The sequence below is a fragment of the Mastacembelus armatus genome, chromosome 6, assembly GCF_900324485.2.
Source record: "Mastacembelus armatus chromosome 6, fMasArm1.2, whole genome shotgun sequence".
NCBI classification, from domain to species: Eukaryota; Metazoa; Chordata; class Actinopteri; order Synbranchiformes; family Mastacembelidae; genus Mastacembelus; species Mastacembelus armatus.
The window spans coordinates 24,027,780-24,048,336 of record NC_046638.1 but is presented as its reverse complement, the minus strand read 5'-3'; the positions used below and the strand labels follow the sequence as shown (position 1 = coordinate 24,048,336).

The 20,557-nt window shown below is 39.9% G+C and overlaps 2 protein-coding genes across 11 annotated transcripts in view; both read left to right on the top strand.

Annotated features, from left to right (window-relative positions):
* The window catches only part of frmd4a (FERM domain containing 4A), a 55,553-nt gene extending 51,298 nt beyond the window's left edge, over window positions 1-4,255 (top strand). For 8 of the 10 annotated variants that reach the window (XM_026311159.2, XM_026311161.2, XM_026311158.2 and 5 more), the window contains one exon: window positions 922-4,255. In XM_026311159.2, the coding sequence (XP_026166944.1) occupies window positions 922-1,024 (103 nt within the window). In that variant the 3' untranslated portion in view covers window positions 1,025-4,255. Of the gene's footprint in view, window positions 1-283; window positions 356-921 lie in introns of all 10 variants that reach the window. The other 2 variants (XM_026311167.2, XM_026311162.2) reach the window with 1 other exon arrangement.
* A 2,082-nt stretch (window positions 4,256-6,337) lies between these two features.
* The window catches only part of terb1 (telomere repeat binding bouquet formation protein 1), a 32,474-nt gene continuing 18,254 nt past the window's right edge, over window positions 6,338-20,557 (top strand). Inside the window, exon 1 of the mRNA XM_026311638.2 lies at window positions 6,338-6,723. The gene's annotated coding sequence lies outside the window, so the exon portion shown is untranslated. The remainder of the gene's footprint in view (window positions 6,724-20,557) is intronic.

Genomic DNA, 20,557 nt, shown 5'->3' with positions numbered 1-20,557 from the left:
AATGTTGAACTAATCAGTTGAGGATTGTTTAATGTGATTTTGGTCTAACATCTATTTTAAAGCATTTTCTACATGATATCATTCCTCTTGGTTTGTCATTCAGTTCGGTTTCACTCACTACATCTTTGTTCCTCGTTTCCTCACTTTTTCCTCTCTCATAACCTCTGGTTGCTTTATTCTGTTTGGAGCCGTTTTCTATGACCTAATATTGTCATTTCTTTCCCGTCTGTCTGTACTAACCCTCTTTCCCTTGTGTGTGTGTGTGTCCTCTCTCCTGGTTTAGCGGTACGGCAGACAGCTCTCCTACTGAGGACGTCTGTCAGTCTCCCCCTCAGCCCAACTCTGATGCATAGAGGTACTTTCTGTGGTCTTGGCCTCCCAGTAGTCGAAACCTATAGCATACTGTTGGGAAGACACAGCAGCAGCATAAGCAGATTTTATAACTCCGAAGTAAAAAAATAATGTGAGACCAGTGTCAGATTAAATTAATTAAATCAGGTTTAAGCTTAGAAATTTGTCTGTAGACAATTTGGAAAGGATCATGTGACATGTTTACTAGTCATTTTATCTCACCGACTCTGGGGGGCTGACAATTATTTCTCGCTCTTATGTGGTGGAGGTATGTGTGTCATGTACTGCTTCTCTGGCTACGTCTGTATCTGATCTCTGCATGCACTCTGCTCTGTGTTCTCTCTATGACACTATGATACTGCTCATTCCCACATGCAGCATTTACTAATAGAAACACTTAATTAACCATGTGCTCTATAAGATTTAACTAAGAACATTTCTTTAACACACAGACAATCTCAGAAGCACAGCACATGAACACTTTAAACCATGTAGATGATAGTATGTGGTATGTTTGATAAATTTGCTTTTTGAGGTGTCAGTGTGATCCTGGGATCTCTTTGTCTGCAGGTCTTTCAGTGACAGCTGTTTTCTCAGTAGCCCCCTGTGTTCAGAGCTGGCAGATGTGCAGTGGTACGGACACGACAAGGCCAAACCTGGAACCCTGGTCTGAGACCTTCCAGTGGGGGCCCAGGAAGGTCCCATTGCTGTCTCCTACTGCCTCTCCACTATTCCTCACTAATACCCATTGACAACCAACAACCTCATCCTTAAAGACCCACAAAATCCAGACTGACAGACTGGACATGAGCCTCCCGCCTTTCCAAATCCTGCCCTCCATCCATCTCACCACCTCTTTATTATGCCCCCTCTATCACAGCTCAGGCAGGGACACACTCGCTGCGCTCTGATAAAGGCTGATTTCGCAGGACAGACTGAGAAGTGCCACCTCAGCTGTTGAACTGTTGCCCTACAGCACCACAAAGCCCGTTCTTGATTCACCCTCTGCAGCACATGAACAACAGGGCAAGAGGGAAGGAGTAATGGAAACAGATAGCACAGAAAAATCCCAACACACAACCCAAACTTAACAAAGTCTTCATCCATCATTTCGGGATGTGTTTCATAACTCATCTTTGGTCCCCTGACATCATCAACTCCAGTGCACTGCCACCCAATCAGAGGATACCTGCTGGGTTTGAGCCACCACTTAAAAGCCTGTTTGTAGGCCCAAATTAACTGTGTTGGATTTCATCATTTCCATCAGTGTTATTTGTCTTTTTTTTCTCCCTGCGTATTTATAGAGAAAATGATACAGACCTTTGCAAATATCTGGATCAGCAAACATTTTGGATGACAAATTCAGTTCCTCTCAGCTTAATCCACAACCAAAGACAACTACTGGATTGACTGGTCACACCAGGGTCCCTGAGCTGGTGCTGCTGCAGAAAAGTGACTGTCAGTCAACAGTATAATAGTGAATGAATGGTTTCTGGAACTCTATGCTGAATATTGATAAGGACTATAGCAATAATAAACATTGTCCACATGTACAAACTGGTTTGAATCTACACAGTGAATTGAAGCAGGCATTTTGCCAATTTCTCTGCCTTGTGATACTTGGAGTATAGGATCATTAGCACATCTTTGGGAGAATTTGGAGTTGTGGTTATTGGGTTTGGCATCAATCTATGCTTATTTCAGTGACTTCATCATCTGTGTTTAGTTAAAATCTTTGGTCTGAACATAAGTTTGTTTGGCCACATGTTGGACTGTGAACAAACCTTGAGCCAGAGTGTGAGGGGTCAGGTTGAAGTATAATTTGTTAACGTGGCCACATACAGTTACAGAAACGTCTCGTACATTACATCAACATCTCATTCCATCTTTTAATATTTTTCATTTTCACCAAAGTGAAAGCTAATTGGCTTGCTCTATACTGGTTCTCGCCTTTGCAGCACTGTGTTTTTTCATCTTTCTGTCCATCTCTTCAGCATGACAGAAGCATCCTGACTGAACTCACACTGAACTCACTACAACTCACATGGATCGTCACAGCACTTTTACACATTTATGGGCTCGCATTAGTACTCACATATTAGTGCCAAACATGCTGGTGCTTTCCATTTGTACTGTAATTCAGCACTGAAACACAAACTCCCTTAATCCACAGACCCGTTTAAATTCACATAGTTTATAGCCATACTGTAAATCAGCAGCAAGGCAGAATGGCCTGAAGACACCACATACTTCTCTGTAATTTGACATCAGGGGGAATTGTTAAGGAATTAATTAATCTTGCTTCAGTCAAAAAGCACAACAATAAACAGTGTCTGTGAGGACTCATTAGTATGTTCTCATTTTCCATGTTCAATATTTCAGTAAGGAATTGTATCAAAGTGCACCAGAAGAAACCAGAATCACAAAAAGGTATTAAATTGTTTTTTACAGACTACGGACATCAGTGAACATCAGAGCAGACGATGAGCCATAACAAAAACAATTCTTTAATATTCTCAAATGAAGAGATGTCAGATGTTCAGAACAGGGTTAGAAAAGCACACCTGTTTTGTATGAATGAATCAGAACTCTGCATGTTTTAGCTGTCCCTGAATCAGTTTCCATTTGTTTTGCAGAGTAATGTTTACCTTGCTTGTTGGTTGCACAAAAACTAAATTAATCAGTTATTAATTTTACCAAGGTTATGACAGATTCAACAGCTCTGATATAGACAGGTGGATCCATTTTTCAGTCTCATAGCACCTTTATGACTGGAAAAACAGTCTATCGTGCTGTATGTATGGGATGAATGATACGTATCTCACTCTGTCCCTCACAGTGTTTTGTTTCCTTATCACTGACATCAGTTGCTGTAATCTGTCACATTTTAGACTATTTTCATAAGACTGTTTAGCAAACTCCCATGTTCCCATGCATGTTTGGTCGTCCGAGAGTTATACATACATGCCTCATCAAATTTGATAAGTTTTAATAAGTTCTGGATCCAGCGCTCTCTGGTTCATTTTCAATAGTATTAATTACTCTAGTGTATTCAAGTTTAACCCTGTTTTTCCTGAGTCTTTGCCCAGATTATGTGTCCTAAAGACACAGTCCCATGCAAGCATTGAAGTTCCAGTGATAAATAAATCCAGCATCCAATTTCACAGTTTATTCCACACTGTCGCCCGCTCGCAGAAAGTCCACATTTTGACCTTGTAACCTCTGACCTCTGAGCCCGATGTGATAAAGTGTGATGTTCCCTCCCTCTATCGTTCCAAACAAACCATATTTTCTGTGGTCCATAAAAATGTTTAAGGTTTTTTGTAATACTCGAAGAGAAATGAACTAACTCTTTTGTCAGTCTTTTCATGTATGTACTGAGGGACACTGTAAGGTTTTGTGGGGTTTTTAACATTTGCATTCGTTGTTTTAACAATGTTCCATTTTATATGAACCAGTATTGTTTTATTTTTCAGTTCTGACATTGAAATAACCCTTTCAGGTGCTACAAAATGACCAGTTACTGCTTTGTCACTTAGAATCCTAGACACCTCTTCATTGTTATCAATAGATTCAATACCAGATGTGCAAAATGAAGCTTATTTTAACAGACAGGTTATTTAGTAGAACACCTTCCTCTACCAAACAATAGAGCATGTAACTTGATTTTATCACAACTGTTCAACTGTAACAATACATTAAAGGTGTTGTAGAAAAATGTGGAATTGATTAAAAAAAAACTGAATTCCACAGTTAATTTATTCTTTTTTTCTATTAAAAATTTGTATAGTAACTTTACATTTTTCAAAACTGTGTTGTTGGAAATTGATGACGAATTTTCAAGATGAGAAACTGTGGTGGTTCTTGAGAGTAAGAAAAATAAATTATTGATGAATGTTCTCAAGATTGTCTTTTTTTTTTTCTTCATTTTTTTAAAAACCAAAACATGAAGTTACTCAGTCACTCACTCCCAGGTGGTTCAGATCAAATCCTTCCAGGCCTTTCAACTGAAAGGTCAGAGTAGCAGTGAGTCTTATCAAAAGGAATCCTCACACATAGTCACCACATCCGTTTTTCCAGACACACTCAGGCTCTTGTCATCACATTCAGACCTCAGTCACTTCTCTCTCACGCTGTAGCCCCCCCCCCTCGAGAGGAGAGCGAAGGAAGTTTTTCCCTTTGGAGTGAAAAGGAAGATACACTGCAAAAGTGAAAGATATTACCACCCACTAGCAGACTGCAAGATTAAACAGCTGCACATAAAGTAGACATCTATGTGGGTAGTATTTCACACATTTTGTCGTTTTGATTTGCATGCCACTATGTCACATGATTGATTGCTTACCCGGATTAGACTGAACAATCTTTCTTTGTGTAAATGTAATATGGAATCAGTCAGGTGTACTGGCAGGAGATGATGACATCTAAACAAGTGGATTTTGCATGCAACTTAACATGTCCACTTATGGACCACTACCTAGGCAGACTACAAACACAGAGACAGTAGCAGGGATGCTTTGCCACATAGAAAATTGGTTTCTACTAGAGAAATCAGTTGTCACTTCCTGTGAAGACGCTCAAACTTCTTCTATTCTTCTGAGTTCATTTATTAATGAATCCCATGTTTTTCTTTGTACTCAGTGTGTTCCCATAGCAGCTCTCCCAACCAGGCAACAGCTGGAAGTTGTTAGCCAGACATGCCGTGAGAAACTAGCGGCTCTGTAAGTTTTTTTTTTCACTCATACAGTCAGTGTGTGTGTCTGTGTGTGTGAGAGATGCTACAGGAGACATGTGTGACCTTGCTTTATATTTTTAATAAAATCCTCCGTCATTAAAATATCAAACAAGCCACACCCTTCACTGTCTGTACTATTGGATATCTATATACTGTATGTGAAGACCAGCTTGAGTTTCGGACAATATAAGTTAGGACGTTGTTACATTATTATCATATTATTTTAGGTTAAGTTAAGGCAATTTCAGGGCTGGGCCTATTAGAATTAAACGGTATTACATTAAAGTCAGAATCAAGTTTCCAGTCACAGTCCCAGTTAGTTCAATGAAAATATGTTATCTGTACATTAGGATCAGTAAAAGACTTGAACAGGTACAGTAAATGTAAACAAGAACACTTATTGTGCATTCAGTTAAACTGTGAATTATTGTAGCATTATGCTTCATTTACTGTGCAAAACACAGATATCCTAGGATCCCAGGGGTCAAAGGTCATGCCTGGAAACTGAAGTAAAACAATGTCCTCATCTCTTCTTACACTAAACAGACAAATACCATCTCTGGCACTGTGTGGAAATAAGAAAAGCCTCAGGCAATGCTGCCCCCTAGTGCTGACAGCAGAAACGAGGCTGGAAAAGTGTAAAAAAAAAAAAAAAAAACCCTGCTACACCAGTTTTAACAATGTTCCACTAAATTATGAAATAGCTTTATTTTATAAACAAACCTACACAGGTTTACCTGTAAGTTATTAAAATGCTGTAGTGATTTGCGATGTGCATTTTTATATTACGACCTTCTACATCATTAGAAAACGTCAGTTTTTATTAGTTACTGTGATCTTGTGTGTGCACCATTATTTGTTTATCATGCAGTTTATATTTATAGTTCTGAGTCTAGTCAAGTCCATGTTTTTGGGAACACCAAAGGAGAAGTGATATAGTCAGTCAGGCAACATGATCTTTAATCAACATCATTTCACCATCTTAAAAATTCTTAAATCAGGGTTGAACAGTTCAAACTGTTTAGTTTCTGGTCAACAACAGTAACACAGTTTACAAAAGCTCTGCAAACAGACGTGTTTCTACAACACTTTCAAAGTCCCTGACCCAGACGAGTGCTTTTTTTGTGAAAAAAAATAGATAAATACATGTACATCTAATCATTGTTTCTCAAACTGTGGGGCGCGCGCCCCCAGAGACTCGCCAGGGGGCCACGACATCTCCCCTGGGTGTTTTTTCTCCTTTCATGTCAGAACATGTAGCAGGCGGAATTGTTGTTTTGGTGTCTGAGTACCCCGAACCCATTTTAGGGACGTACAACGACAAAAATAACGGCCATGGTGATTTCTCGCCGGCCACTAGACACGTGTAGGTTTGAACAATGGACAAGTGTCTCACTGGGGCCAAAAGAAAAATATGCGACTTTCCCGAAACTGAAGAAAATGAGGCCAATGTGACTGATGATTCACCACCAGAGTCCAAGACGAGAAAGTATGACGACGCGTATCTTGAGTCTTGGACTGACAGACAATGTGGTCGGAGAGGAAGAAAGATCCCTGTGTGTCTCAAAACTCTGACAGGACAGTATGAAAGAGTAAATTGAAGAGACACTCTCCAACCTTACACCCCTGTCACCTCGGTAAGTCACTCGAGTTTTTCAAATGGCTCACTGCAGCCACTGATATTAAAATATTCATCTTCATTTGCTACATATTTAAAAAATATTTAACTTTATTGTTAGATAATTGCACTTTTCATATTTTTAGTTGTAAAAATAGTTTTTCTCTTTTTTTTGCATGTTTAGGCAAAAATGTTAATTGTTTTAAATTTGCACAACAGATCATTAACAGAAAAGTGAAAATAATAGTTATAATATTGATGTTTCTTTCCATAAAAGTTAGATTAGATTAGACTTTTGTTGCACTTTTGCTAAGGGGAGGCTGAGTTTGAGAACCACATTCAAAGCTAAGTGATTTCAGTCTTCACAGACTAAATTCTTCTTGTTCCAATAGAGGCCCATTGGTTTCATCTGGATCCTGCCAAAAAATCAGAAAACATGAAATTCTGCAATGAGATAATCTAACCTGAATACTGAGCTTTTTAAAATGTGGTATTTCTAATTCATTCCCATGAATGTTTATGCTGAGAGCAGTTTCAAAACATTTCCTCATTAGTCATCATCACTGCAAATCAGCTGACGAACGTCCTGTCCTCATGGGTTATTGTGGATGTCATATGTTCTTATATTTACCTGTGAGAGGCGATTATAGACCTGATTGTGGGGAGGACTGTATTGACGTAAGCCTCTCCAGGACAGAAAGAGGATGTAGACTGAAGCCAGACAACACTGTATGGTAAATGCTATGGAGCTTCCCTTTGCAACAAGTGACCCAGCACGCTGGTGAGAAAAAGGCAGGAAGGAGACAGTGGAGAAAGTTCAGCCAGTGTTTTGCTGTTAAGGTGTAGGTATACCAAAGTCCCAAGCACAGAATCTCAATGTAATCAACTGTGATTAAAAAGGATTGCTGGTAATGCAGTATTTACCTGTTGACTTGTGAGTGTTACAGCCTGTGTAGACCTGAGGCTAATGGCCAGGAGAGCAGAGAATCCAAATAGTAGACTAGAAATGTTCAAAACCATGAGGGTGATGATCTGATTTTAATAAGAAAATGATGTAAGGTAGTTAATTGAATAAATATAAGAAAAAAGTTACATAAGAAATTGCTAAACGAGCCAAGTACCTTCGGTTTATTAGCTTTCCTCTGAACTGCCATTGCCAGACACCCAGCAGCTGCGTACTGTAACAACATAAACAGTCATGGTGCAGGTTTTGTGTTTGTCTGTGACTGAGTAAAGCATTTGCACATTTCAGTGCACGTCTACTGAAGCAGATGTGGACTCACGAAAAGGCTGGACCACACTGGGGTTGTCATGGAAACGGAGCAGTTGTAGCTCACACATGCGTGGGTGACTGTGGTTAATATGCAAACTAAGGCACTGAGAACTTGAACCACCTGAGGGGAAACACATGATATGACACAGACAGTTAAAAAGCTTAAAAACAGTTAGCCACTGCTTTGAACAAGCACGTAGCATCTCACCCCAGTGACTAAAAGTCTGGTATTAACCACAGTCCCGAACCAACGATGTATCCTGACATTGTTTATCTCATCATGATTGGTAATCTGGGTCGGTGGGTGGTTCGGGGATATATCCTTAAAAAAGACATGGTACAGCCCCTCCTGAAACATGTTCTGTGCCATCTGTTTTGGAAGAAAAAAATAACTTGTATGAATCCAAAATGGGTGTTAAAAATTTGACCTATATATCACATACAAATATTGATCCACACACCATCAGTCCATGTGAACACTTACCTTCACAAAATGTAAAGATTTATCTACAGGCCCTCATAACAAAAGAGATTTAACTAAAAATAAAGACACATTTAAACAGCTGTTGTTACTTCTCAGTCTAGTACAGTACATCCAGAGGGCCAAGGTTCATTTGACTTGATTGATATTGAATGGTTAAAGTTCACTACTGAGGAAGTGATTCATAGAAGTCACTGCTCATGACTTATGAGCTTGCAGACTTTTAAGTACTAAAGGAGTGGTTTCATTTGTAAGACCGGTTGATATTACAGTTTCTGTCCAAACTCCATTACTCACTCTGACTGGTCCTGACATTCATTTAGTACCAAAATACTAATAAACCTATATAATAACACAAACCAAGTTTACAAATTCGATATATTTGTAAAGTAAAATTAAAACATAAATTCAAGCTTTTAGCAATAAAAGTAAGTCATCAAATGTTTTATATATAGCTTCTCATACACTTATGTAGCAATAGAAAAGCATATTGTACGAATATGACTAAGTGGAAGCATAAAAATTGAAAATAGCAGAGGGACAACACAGAGTAAATGCTGATCAACAAGAACAGCAAACGATATCCCATTAAATGAGTAAAATCAATGTTCAGCTGGAAGCCAACATACCAATACATAGTTTGGTTTTGTCTGACCAAAGAATATGCTAATGGACCTGCAGTTTTAAGCAAAGTAAAGTGATTTGTTAACTGTTTAATATGACACATTTTCACTTTTCAACTTAAATATTCAACAATCACATTAATGATAGCACGAAAAGCTCCCTTCATATTGTACAGATAAGAAGTTGGGAAAATGACACAGATGAAATAGCTGAACAGTACAAGAAATATCCAAATAAAATGTCACCCAGGTACAAAGTGTGTTTCGATTATTTTGTTACCTTGGAGTTCCTCAACATTTTTACTTCTGACACACAACTTGGTTCTCTATAAAATGTCCATCATGAGTACACTGAGGTATCAAAAGTTTTCAACCTGATAAATGTTATAATAACAATGCCCTGTCTTAGGTCTATGGAACATACAAAAAACAAAACTAGTTTTTTAAAAACACAATTCAACTTTGTTGACAGTTTTACATTTCTATCTCAATGGCCTGCATGGTAAAAAAGACTGTCAGCTGCAGTGAGTTCTGGCTAGGTCAGAGTTCAGATACACCACAGTAGCTGTGATATCATCCCTGTACATTCGAGCCAGGTCCTCAGGTAGAGCGAGTATAGAGGCCATTCTCTCCTGGCATAGTTCTCCATAATCCCCTGTGCCCAGAGCATATCTGATGAGGTGCGTGGCAGCGTTGGTGTCTAGAGCAGGGGAGGCATGGGTACGGTGTTTCAACAAAAGTTCATGCATCTTACCAAGCTTTAGCCGCCTCTCAAATGAAGAGACTGGAGCCTGGAAAAAGATACGACAGAAACCATTAAGTTTACAGGATAGACACCTAAGAAAATGACAATTGGTATACAGTGGGTACAGAAAGTATTCAGACCCCTTTAAATTTTTCACTCTTTGTGTCATTGCAGCCATTTGCCAAAATCAAAAAAGTTCATTTTATTTCTCATTAATGTACACTCAGCACCCCATCTTGACAGAAAAAACCAGAAATGTAGAAATTTTTGCTAATTTATTAAAAAAGAAAAACTGAAATATCACATGGTCATAAGTATTCAGACCCTTTGCAGTGACACTCATATTTAACTCACATGCTGTCCATTTCTTCTGATCCTCCTTGAGATGGTTCTGCTCCTTCATTGGAGTCCAGCTGTGTTTAATTAAACTGATTGGACTTGATTAGGAAAGGCACACACCTGTTTATATAAGACCTTACAGCTCACAGTGCATGTCAGAGCAAATGAGAATCATGAGGTCGAAGGAACTGCCCAAGGAGCTCAGAGACAGAACTGTGGCAAGGCACAGATCTGGCCAAGGTTACAAAAGAATTTCTGCAGCACTCAAGGTTCCTAAGAGCACAGTGGCCTCCATAATCCTCAAACGGAAAAAGTTTGGGACGACCAGAACTCTTCCTAGACCTGGCTGTCCAGCCAAACTGAGCAATCGTGGGAGAAGAGCCTTGGTGAGAGAGGTAAAGAAGAACCCAAAGATCACTGTGGCTGAGCTCCAGAGATGCAGTAGGGAGATGGGAGAAAGTTCCACAAAGTCAACTATCACTGCAGCTCTCCACCAGTCTGGGCTTTATGGCAGAGTGGCCCGACAGAAGCCTCTCCTCAATGCAAGACACATGAAAACCTGAATAGAGTTTGCCAAAAAACACATGAAGGACTATGAGGAAATAAGATTCTCTGGTCTGATGAGACCACGATTGAACTTTTTGGCGTTAATTCTAAGCGGTGTGTGTGGAGAAAACCAGGCACTGCTCATCACCTGCCCAATACAATCCCTACAGTGAAACATGGTGGTGGGAGCATCATGTTGTGGGGGTGTTTTTCAGCTGCAGGGACAGGACGGCTGGTTGCAATTGAAGGAAAGATGAATGTGGCCAAGTACAGAGATATCCTGGAAGAAAACCTCTTCCAGAGTGCTCAGGACCTCAGACTGGGCCGAAGGTTCACGTTTCAACAGGACAATGACCCTAAGCACACAGCTAAAATAACAAAGGAGTGGCTTCGGAACAACTCTGTGACCGTTCTTGACTGGCCCAGCCAGAGCCCTGACCTAAACCCAATTGAGCATCTCTGGAGAGACCTGAAAATGGCTGTCCACCAACGTTCACCATCCAACCTGACAGAACTGGAGAGGATCTGCAAGGAAGAATGGCAGAGGATCCCCAAATCCAGGTGTGAAAAACTTGTTGCATCATTCCCAAGAAGACTCATGGCTGTACTAGCTCAAAGGGTGCTTCTACTCAATACTGAGCACAGGGGCTGAATACTTATGACCATGTGATATTTCAGTTTTTCTTTTTTAATAAATTTGCAAAAATTTCTACATTTGTTTTTTTTCTGTCAAGATGGGGTGCTGAGTGCTGACCCAATGAGAAATAAAATGAACTTTTTTGATTTTGGCAAATGGCTGCAATGATACAAAGAGTGAAAAATTTACAGGGGTCTGAATACTTTCCGTACCCACTGTATACAGGGGTTGGACAATGAAACTGAAACACTGGCCAATTTAGTGTTGGAGGTTTCATGGCTAAATTTGACCAGCCTGGTGGCCAATTTCCATTGATTGCACATTCCACCAGTAAGAGCAGAGTGTGAAGGTTTAATTAGCAGAGTAATAGCACAGTTTTTCTTAAAATATTGCAATGCACACTGTCGTGGAAAAAATACTTGGAGGCAAATCTCTTTAAAAAAATTTATTAAAAAAGAAAAACTGAAATATCATAAAAATACAAACAGATATTTTTGGTAGCGTTTCTCACATATAACTACACTTATTCCACATCAGGCCTCTGAAATGCGACTGATGCATTGAAGTGTTTGTGCCAGCAGGAATGTCGTTAAAGCAATTCATGGATTTAATGTGAACAGCCAGTCCTCCATCTAAATCTTCTAGATGTTCACCTGTCAGTGTCCCTAAACTCTGTGGGCAGGATTTTAGGCAAAGTATGATTTAATGCAGAGCACCTGGAGAATCACTGGCTGTTCTGCAGAGCAGTGACATGTGTCACATCTGTAACCATGGTAACTGTCACACCCTTTGGATGAAAAAATGGAGAAAAGCGGCAAAACGTTTGACTACAATGTCATTTACAAACACTGAACTAAAACACTTTTTTTTTTTTAACTAAACATAACAAAAATCAAATGAAATAAGTGAAACCTGTAAATATTTACATAGAATAACTACATCTACATCTAATACCCAAATGAATAAAGCGCAGCATGCTTTATAAATTATTTTATTGATTTATTTAAAGTTATATTCTGTTTTGTTGGTATATCTGCTGGAATGTTAAAAAATGTTCTGTGTTAAATAAAACATTTTTAAATTGTAGTTTTGTAATTGATTTTTTTCTTTGAAAAATCAAGACAAAATAGTGAAAATGTGTTTTTCATTTTATGTCCTATGTCCCCTCTATCCCCCCATTGTCAAAAGACTGGACCAGCTGCTGTTGCCTGACAGTATTTTTTGCCTCGGAAGAAAATCAAAGCCTGGAGCAAAGTGAGACAGAGGAGCTGGTGGAAAATTCTGAGGAGCAGATAAGATACAGTCGCCAAAGGTGTAACAGTGACAGAGCTTTGAAAGCCACAGATTCGCCGTAGCCAGGAGCAGCTGTGTATAAGGCTGGCAGAAGCAGTAAAACAGAGGGACATCTCTCTGCTCAACGAGGTGGATGTACACTAGAGTGCACTGCAGGTGGCGTATTTATAGCTTGTCTGTTAGAATTTAAGGAGAAAAATGATCCTTTTGTCTTATAATTTGCTCTCCAGTGTAGAATATTAAGAAGTACACAGCAGTTAGAAAAAAATGAATGCATTTCAATAAGCTATGGGTGTGTTGTGTAGGTAAAATATGATGAGCTGTGATACCACCAAGCAACAGATGAACTCCGCCATAAAGCCGTTCAGACATCCAACAGTCCCTTTGCAAGTATCCAGACCTGTCCACATCTCTCCAGCTCAGCTGCTCTGTCCAGTCTGACAGTGGTTCTGGAAGATGGCCAGCAGCCTGAGTACAAAGCCCTCTTCATGGAGATCTTCACCAGCATTCAGAAAACCAAAGAGGACCTCAGTAAGAACAGGCAGCCAGTCGAGCAGTGATTCACAGGGTTCTGCCAAAAGATTGCATTATTCATCCTGGGACTTGTGCAAATTTGTGTTTGTGAAAGATGCTGGCAAAGGAGAAACTTGGAGGTTGCTTTGCTATAAAATTATCCATGGGCTGCAGATGAAACAGGCACACCTCTGTCCCTGTGTGTCTTAGTCATACAGCAGTCCTCTTATCTGCTGTCGTGTTGATGCACCTATTTTTTTGTCAGTCAGCACCTTTTATTCTGCCTGTAGGAGCCATGAATGATTTAGAATGAAAGTTATTGTAATATTGGGTATGATTATTAGAATTTATTTTTGTTACATTGTTACCATGGTGATTAGGTCACATGGGAAGGGGCGGAAGTAATTATGGTTCAAGAAAGCACCTGTTCACTTGCATGAGGGTTTGGTAGGAGAGAGGGTGACTGGGTCGCCATATTTTTTGTTGACCGCTCTCTTAATTTGTTTACTCCTATAATTTGATTGCTGTTTTACTTTGATCCTAGTGATGGGCAAGTGAAGCCTCATGAAGCTCTGAGGCTTTCCTGACAATTGTGCCGAAAAAGATTCAAAGCTTCGAGACTTCAGTGACGGTGACATCTGGTGGACAACTGAAGCCATAGCAACCTCTAAAGAGCACGAATGAAGCACTGGCACTGTTTCAATCCCATGACAGCAATAAAAGTTCAGAACTCTTGAAATCAAAATGATCCCAAACTTTAGAACGTCGCTTATTGGTGGGACTCGCCGTGAAACTTGCCAAAATACTCTCACTCTCACTCTCCAAATCCTGAAGCAGAATGATGCATCTTATATAGCTGGTATGGCACCAAGCCACTCAAATCTGTCAAACCTGTCAAGCTGTCATTGCCTCAGAATGCATTGAAACGCCATGAGCCAATGACACACACTGAAAGACTATGAGCCAATGAAAAGCTTTGAAACATTTTGAAGCAATGAAGCGCGAAGCAGTGATGACGTCATCAGTCACGTGACACGTGTTTTGATACAAGCCTCGACACAGTGTTTCGAATCACTCCGCTTCAGGAAGAGTGACACAAGCTCGAAGCCTCGGTATCATTTGCCCATCTCTATTTGATCCTTAATATTTGATTTTGTCTACGTTACAAGTAAATCCTTTTGTTTGATTAAAATCCATAAAACGTATTTTTGGATCTCAGCGAATTTCATTTGTGCATCAGACAAACAAGGCCCTGCATCAGTCTTTCAGCGACTTTTAGTTTGTCTTTTGAAGTCGCTATATTTTTTGTCAACAAAAAATAGGTATTAAAAACATCTTCGGGCAGCGCATGACTTTAAGGATCAACTAGAAGCGGATTAATCTAAATAAGGTAAATCGAATAAGAAACTCAACTATCACGACATTGGAAGTCGCAGTCAATCACAGAAGCAGAGGTAAGAGTAGCATACCTATGGATGTGCATATTATTTTGTATTAATGGAAGGAACCTGGCTTGCATATTCACTGCTTTGTCCACTAAGGATGATTGATTCATGGTTGAAGTTGACGCTGTTCTGCCGATGCGCAAAATATGATGTGTGTTGGATGACCTTTATATGGATATCTGGATGTGTTTTAAACGCTCAATTTGCAAAAAAAAAGAAAAGGAGCAAAACGTGTGAAACAAATGCTAGTGCTGAAAGTTCTGAAATGGAGTGTGGAAAAAGAGAAACTAAACTCACTGCAAAGACCTGGGAAAATAAAATTGAAAAGCTTCAAAGGGAACGCAAAATCGCCGTTAATAAAATTAAAGGGCTCATTCCAGAAATAAAAGCACTTATGGAGGGAAAGGAAAAGGCTTCAAAAGTGGGGCCTCTTGTGGAGAGTTTAATTCAATTATGTGAAAATGCAGACTTGTCACATAATATGTTGATTCCTTTACTCCCAGAAGATGAACAGAATAAACAAAACGAATGGTTTGCAAGTATTCTGGAATACAGTAACACATTTATGGACAATGTCAAGCAATGGATGAGTGAAAATGAGGAAATGTTGTATAATGACAATGCTATTCAGTTTGATCCTGCTGCAATAAATAGTTGTTTCCAATAACAGATGAACCAGAAGCATCAACACAGACTGTATTCATAACTGTGACAAATGGCATGCAAGATGATATAAAACCAAGCAACAGTGTAACAAATGTAGAAAGCAGAGCATCTAGAACCCAAAATTCTGCTACAGGAGGGAAAGTCTGCTGTTTCCTACTTCTTCAGCACATCTTAAAGCAGAGGTTGACTTGGCAGCATTGATGGCAAGGCAGAAATTATTAAAGGAGAAACATCAGCTGGAAGAGGAGGAGGAACGACTACGGAAAAAGAAGGAAAAACTTAAATTGGATGAGGAAATTGCAGCACACATGGCTAAACTAAATGTATTAAAAGTTCAAAGCATTATAAGTGGAAAAGATTCAAAAGTTTCAGATGGAATGAACTCGTACTTGGAAAAAGGACCAGTGAGAACATAAGTTCTTAGTCCCAAGGCTAAGGTATTTGTTCCACAAACGTATATTAAACACGACCATCTAGATCCAAGAGCAAGGCCTAAGGAGAAGGAGAAAAATGCACCCCAGCTCATTCCTTCAGAGCCTGCAAAATATACAGGCCATGAACATAAACAGCATTCAATGCATCACAGTGCCCAAAAGGATACACAAATGCATAGTGGAGGTGCCTTGAATGCAAATGTTGGGACAGAAAATTAACATCATAGCAGCATGTTTGACATTATGAAAAAGCAAAATGAAATAACTACTCTTGATACAACAGCAATGCCTTTCTTCTTTGCCAGAAAGAGAGATACCCGTCTTTGATGGAGATCCATTAAAATATCATGCCTTTATTAAAGCTTTTGAGAACGGTGTCGAAAGGAAGACTGAAAACAACAGTGATCGACTTTATTTCCTGGAGCAGCACACTAAGGGACGTGCTAAGGAGCTTGTTAAGAGTTGCCAGCACATTAATCCAGACAGAGGATATATCAAAGCTAAAACATTATTGAAGGAACACTTTGGTAATGAGCAAAAGGTGGCATCTGCATATATGGATTGGCATGCAGATTTACTGAGGTTTCTCTGGTGGCCTAATGGAGATTTAAACCAGAACCTAACTGACTTCAGGATGAAAGTGCACATCTTTGGGGCAACGTCATCTCCTAGCTGTGCTAATTTTGCCCTCAGGAAATGTGCAGAGGACAACAAAGATCAGTTCAGTCAAGAAACAGTGGATAAGGTCATGCATTGCTTTTATGTTGATGACTGCCTTGTATCAGTGGCCTCTGAAGAAGAAGCAGTGCCGCTCTGTCATGACCTTGTCACCATCTGTGCTAAAGGTGGTTTCCAGCTCAAAAAGTGGATCAGCAACAGGCAAGTGTTCTAGCTGCTATACCTGAAAGTTGCAAAGCTAAGTCATTGTATATGGACCCGGATCTGCTACCTGTGGAAAGAGTACTTGGTGTGGTTTGGTGCATTCAGTCTGATACCTTTAGGTTTAAGATTGTAATGAAGAACAGACCACTGTGGGGGTTTTCCAAGATGTCAAGGGGGTGACTTGAATGTTTGCTTGACCCTTTGATGGTATGTGGTTCTGTCTTTGTTATTGGGTTAGTGTTTTATGGTTATAGAGGGTTGTAAATAATAATAAGGTTGTGCTGGTAGAGGCCTGGAGATAGAGGACACCTGAACAAACATGTAGGGTGGCTTCAGATTAGTCCACAGTACTGTATATAAACCTGGTGTTGTAACACAGAGTCAGAGGATTTCTGCAAGGACGTCCTCTGCGGGCCCGTGATTAAACCTGAGATGATTCATCACACTTGTGGTTGTTTCTGAGAATTAGCAACTCTCAAACTTAAAGAAATTTCAACGACACCACTCACCAGGAAAGGAATTCTCTCCACAGTAGGTTCCATCTATGATCCGCTTGGTATATTGAGTCCTGTTGTATTGTACGCAAAGAAAATCTTGAGGGATTTGTGCTGGAGAGGACATGGCTGGGATGACGACATACCTGAATTGGTAGCTAAAAAGTGGATAAGTTGGCTGCAGGAACTTTGTTTTTTGGATGTCAGAAACCACTGGACTTTGGAGAAGTAATCACAGCACAGTCGCACCATTTCTGCATTGCAAGTGAAGGTGGCTATGGAGCAGTGACCTACTTGCTGTCAAAAAATGCATACTCACAATTACACAGTGCTTCTGTCATGGGTAAGGCTCGAGTGGCTCCACTGAAATCTGTTACCATCCCTAGGATGGAGCTCATCGCTGCCACCATGTCCAGTCGCATTGATGTCTTGTGGAGGAAGGAACTGCACACAGGAGTCTGTGTTCTGGACAGACAGTGCATCCGTACTGAAATATATCCGGAATGAGACTTTTAGATTCAAAGTTTTTGTTGCCAACAGAGAGTCAGAAATCCTCAGGTCTTCACAACTCTCTCAGTGGCAGTTTGTAGACACTGCAAACAACCCAGCTGATGTGGCCTCTAGAGGTTTGAAAGTGGATGCATTTCTCAAGAATCAAACATGGGTGTTAGGACCTCACTTCCTCCTTCAACCTGAGAGGGAGTGGCCTGTCATCCTGACGATGTTATTTCTTCTCTTGGACCCAACTAAGAAAGTCTGTAGCCTGGATGTTGAGGTTTAAGAACTGGCTCTTGTCTTGTTGCCAGAAGAGGAAACATTTGAGCACATTGTGTACACAGTCTGACTTGAATGTGGAACAACAAAGACGGTTATTAGAGAAGAATATGAACACTTTCAAGAGGGAAACTGCTCCAAGTTGTCTAACAATGGGGGAAGTTGAAAGAGCCGAACTGGAGATCAATTTCTGTCAAAAGAAGAGGTTTCCAGAGGAACTCTCCAGACTGGAAAAAGGCAAAAGTGTGAGAAGAAGTAGCCACATCTATAGACTGTGTCCACTCATAGAAGATGGTGTTCTAAGAGTCCGTGGGCGATTCAGCAGGCCATCCATGCCTGTGGAGGCTAAACATCCTGTAATACTGGCTAAGGACTTCCACATCTCTGATCTTCTTCTTCAGTACATTCATCAGCAAGTGGGACATGGTGGTCGTAACCACATGTTATCCGAACTATGAGAGAAGTATTGGATCACTGGTGCTAGTAGCCTACAGCTATACGAAGAATTCTGGCCAAGTGTGTTCTCTGTCGAAGACTGAATGCTCAGGCAGTGTCCCAGCAGATGGCAGACTTGCCTTTTGAAAGAGTTACTCCTGATGAACCACCATTTACTCATGTTGGTGTAGACTATTTTGGACCTTTCGAGGTAAAGAGCAGAAGGAGTCTAGTGAAGAAGTATGGAGTTATTTTTACTTGCATGGCCATACGAGCAATCCACATTGTAGTTGCAGCTTGGATAGACTGGATACAGACTCCTTCATAAATGCACTCAGACGTTTCATAGCAAGACACGGTCAAGTTCTGGAGCAATTCTCTGATTATGGGACGAACTTCATAGGAGCAGAGCGTGAATTGAGGACAGCCATTGAACAGTGGAATCAGATGCAGATTAACAACATTCTTCTTCAGAAAGGAATTAAATGGACTTTCAACCCCCCAGCTGGCTCACATTATAGAGGATCTTGGGAAAGGCTGATTAGATCAGTGTGCAAAGTCCTCAATTCCATCCTGAAGGTACAAAACCTCGATGAAGAAGGCTTTCACACATTTCTTTGCAAAGTAGAAGGCTTTCACACACTTCTTTGCGAAGTAGAAGCAATCATTAACAGTCGTCCAATAACCAAAGCATCCATGGATCCTAATGACCTGGAAGCATTAACACCAAACCACCTGTTACTGCTGTGAACCTTACTATCTTTGCCACCAAGAGACTTCCAAAATGCAGACATATATGTACACAGGCGATGGAAGCAAGTCCAGTACATTTCAGACTTGTTCTGGAAACAATGGGTTAAAGGAACATTTACCTCAACTTCAGGAACGTCAGAGATGGCAAGGAATGAAATGCAACCTCACCCCTGGAGACAGTACTGATAGTGGATAACACGGCACCTCAAAACTCCTGGGTTATGGGAAAAGTGCTACAAACATTTCCAGACAGAAGAGGATTTGTGCATCCAGTGCACATCAAAACAAAGAGCAGCTGCCTGGTCCGACCAATAATCAAGCTACTACAAGAAGCTGAAAATGGATGAGGAGCCATTGTATGGTGCCCTTGGTGACTGATCTCACACGTGACTGATTTTGATTGACAGACTTGCCAAAGTGATGGTGAACATTACTCTAACCAAGACTGTTTGCTTTACTGACTTATGACTCATACAGGATCCAGGATCATAGAAGAAAGAAGACAACATATGTAAATTTGTTTTGAGTGAACTTTGATTAAGATTATTATTGATTCATGTCTCCTTTAAATTTAAATGTAAGTAATTATTAGGTAATAACCTAGTAATTAGGGGCTGGTGTGTAGGAGCCATGAATGATTTATAATGAAAGTTATTGTAATATTGGGTATGATTACTCAAACTTATTATTAAACTTTCATCCTCAGAACAGTTATAACTCATTTGAGAGCCTCACTCTTAGTCTCTCACATACAAACTGGAAAACACAAAAACCAGTTCTACTTGTCATTGTGTACCGTCCACCTATATCTTACTCAGAGTTTTTAACTGAATTCCCTGACTTTCTGTCTGATTTAGTGCTTAGATCAGATAAAGTTATTATAGTGGGAGATTTTAACATTCATGTAGATGTTGAAAATAACAGCCTCAGCATTGCATTTAATTCTATATTAGATTCAATTGGTTTCATTCAAAATGTTAATAAACCCACCCACTGTTTCAATCACACCCTTGATCTTGTTCTGACCTATGGCATCGAAATTGAACATCTAATAGTTTTTCCCCCAAATCCTGTTTTGTCAGATCATTCTTTAATAACTTTTGAATTTAAAATGATGGATCATGCAGCGTTTGGAAGAAAATTCCACTACAGCAGATGTTTATCCGACAACGCTGTTAATAAATTTAAGAAAATTATTCCATCTTTATTTACATCTATGCCAAGTATAAACATAGTGGAGGGCAGCTGCTTCAATCCCACTCCCTACCAAATTGATCATGTTATTGACAGCACTGTAACCTCACTGCGTGAAACGCTTGATTCTGTAGCCCCTCTGAAAAAGAAGTTAGTGAATCAGAGAAGACTATCCCCATGGTATAATTTACATATTCGTACCTTAAAGCAGGTATCATGAAGGCTGGAAAGGAAGTGGCGTTCCACAAACTTAGAGGAAATTTTTTCAAGATTTAGAGCACATCATAGTACAGAAACAGCACTGTTGAAAGTTACCAATCATCTTC